This window comes from Coffea eugenioides, chromosome 3, assembly GCF_003713205.1.
Source record: "Coffea eugenioides isolate CCC68of chromosome 3, Ceug_1.0, whole genome shotgun sequence".
NCBI lineage: Eukaryota > Viridiplantae > Streptophyta > Magnoliopsida > Gentianales > Rubiaceae > Coffea > Coffea eugenioides.
The window spans coordinates 44010326-44012329 of NC_040037.1; the positions used below are offsets into that span (position 1 = coordinate 44010326).

At 40.0% G+C, this 2004-nt stretch overlaps 1 protein-coding gene across 1 annotated transcript; it reads right to left on the bottom strand.

Annotated features, from left to right (window-relative positions):
- Positions 1-279: 279 nt before the first annotated feature.
- On the bottom strand, positions 280-1510 carry LOC113766715. Its single transcript, XM_027310879.1, has 2 exons — positions 693-1510; positions 280-289 (listed from the first exon to the last, which is right to left on the bottom strand). The coding sequence occupies exons 1-2, from the start codon at positions 1508-1510 to the stop codon at positions 280-282; spliced, it is 828 nt and encodes a 275-aa protein (XP_027166680.1).
- Positions 1511-2004: the final 494 nt, after the last annotated feature.

Below are 2004 nucleotides of genomic sequence, written 5' to 3' on the forward strand. Positions count from 1 at the left end.
ACAGGGTTTGTAAAATAATTCTCAAATGTTTCTCATGATCTTTCACATTCTTAGAATACACTAAAATGTCATCAATGAAGACCACCACAAATTGATCTAGATAAGGCTTAAAAACTCTATGCATTAAATTCATGAAAGCTGCAGGAGCATTAGTTAACCCAAATGGCATCACTGCAAATTCAAAGTGCCCGTACCTCGAGTTAAAAGCAGTCTTGGGTATGTCTTTCTCCAAAATCCTCAATTGGTAATAACCCTGTCTCAAATCCAACTTCGAAAATACTACCGCCTCCTGCAATTGGTCAAACAATTCATCAATGTGGGGCAATGGGTACTTATTCTTAATTGTGACATCATTCAAGCCTCTATAGTCTATACATAATCTTAAACTCCCATAATTTTTCTTTACGAACAAAATCGGGGCTCCCCACGGAGAATCACTATCTTTTATAAAACCCCTTTCCAACAAGTCCTGCAGTTGCAATTTTAACTCCTTCAATTCCGCTGGAGCCATTCGATATGGCGTTTTCGAGATAGGTGCCACTCCCGGAATTACATCAATTTTAAAAGCTATTTCCCGTTTCGGGGGTAAAGACTCTAACTCTTCAGAAAAAACATCTGAAAAGTCTTTCACTACAGGCACGTCTTCCAAACTCACCTTATCACTAGGGGTGTTAATAAGAAAAGCCAAATACCCTTGAGCTCCTTTGCTTAAAAATTTTCTAGCTCGAATCCCTGAGATAAGTGCAGACGAAGCCAATTTACCCCTTACATCCAACTTTAGAGTTGCCTCCCCTGGAATGCATAATTCTACAATCTTTGTTCGGCAATTTAACTGGACATTATAACGGGCTAGCCAATCCATTCCTAAAATCACATCATATCCCTTAATTGCTAAACTTATCAGGTCGGCTAATAATTTTCGCTCCCCAACACAGACTTCACAGTCTCTATACACCAGGTTAGCAATTAAACTTTGATCTCCAGTGGGTGTTTTAATCTCCAAATCATACGGTAACTTAATTAGCTTCAAATCTATCCCACTCATAAAATTAGGATTTATAAAAGAATGTGTTGCACCCGGATCAATGAAAACTCTAGCTAAATGATTAAAGATCGGAATTGTACCTTCAACCACTTCAATCGCTTCAGGGATTTGTTGATAATCCAGTGCATAAACTCTAACCGGTACTTTCGGTTGACTTCCTCCGGCACTGGTCTGTTTAAAGGTTGACTTTTCTGATCTCTGAGGGTTACCTCTCAACTTTGGTGTCTTTGGACAACTTGCGAGTTGGTGATCAGTACTCCCGCAATAGAGGCATTTCCCTAACTTCCTCCAGCAGTCACTCTCAGAGTGGTTAGATTTACCACAGTATCCACAAGTAATTTGAGGAGTCACAGCCGAACCAGTGGAAGGCGCCCCTCTAGCCTGAGCCGGTCCACTGCGACCTCCTCTGGATAAAGCTCCCCTAGAAGCTCCAATGGCCCTTATTCCTCCCATTCCTCTTCCCATCTTGGAAGGGTGTGCACTTTTACTAGCCTGCCCAGACGCAGAGCTAGAAAAATTCCACTTTCTATTGTGAAAGTTTCTCACTTGTAGTCTTGCACTTTCAACCCTTTGCGCCTTTTCTAAAGCCTCAGTAAAAGTAGAAATTTGGGCTGCGGCCAAGCCCTCCTGAATTTCCACATTAAACCCCTATACAAACCGTCTAATCCTCTTCCGTTCATTGAATACCAGTTCAGGAGCGTACTTAGAAAGTTTAGTGAATTTTCCTTCATACTCTGCCACATTAAGGGTCCCTTGTTTTAATTTGATAAATTCATCCTCTCTCTTTTCTTGAATCAAGGGTGGAAGAAACTTTTCATTAAATTCTCTCGTGAAATTCTACCAAGTCCAAGGGGTTTGAGTTTGTCGCGCCCCATTTTTTATAAGAAAAATAAATGGTTTAAAAAAGTGAATTTTTGATTTGAAAAATGAATTTTGATTTACAAAGAAAGTGAAGAAAA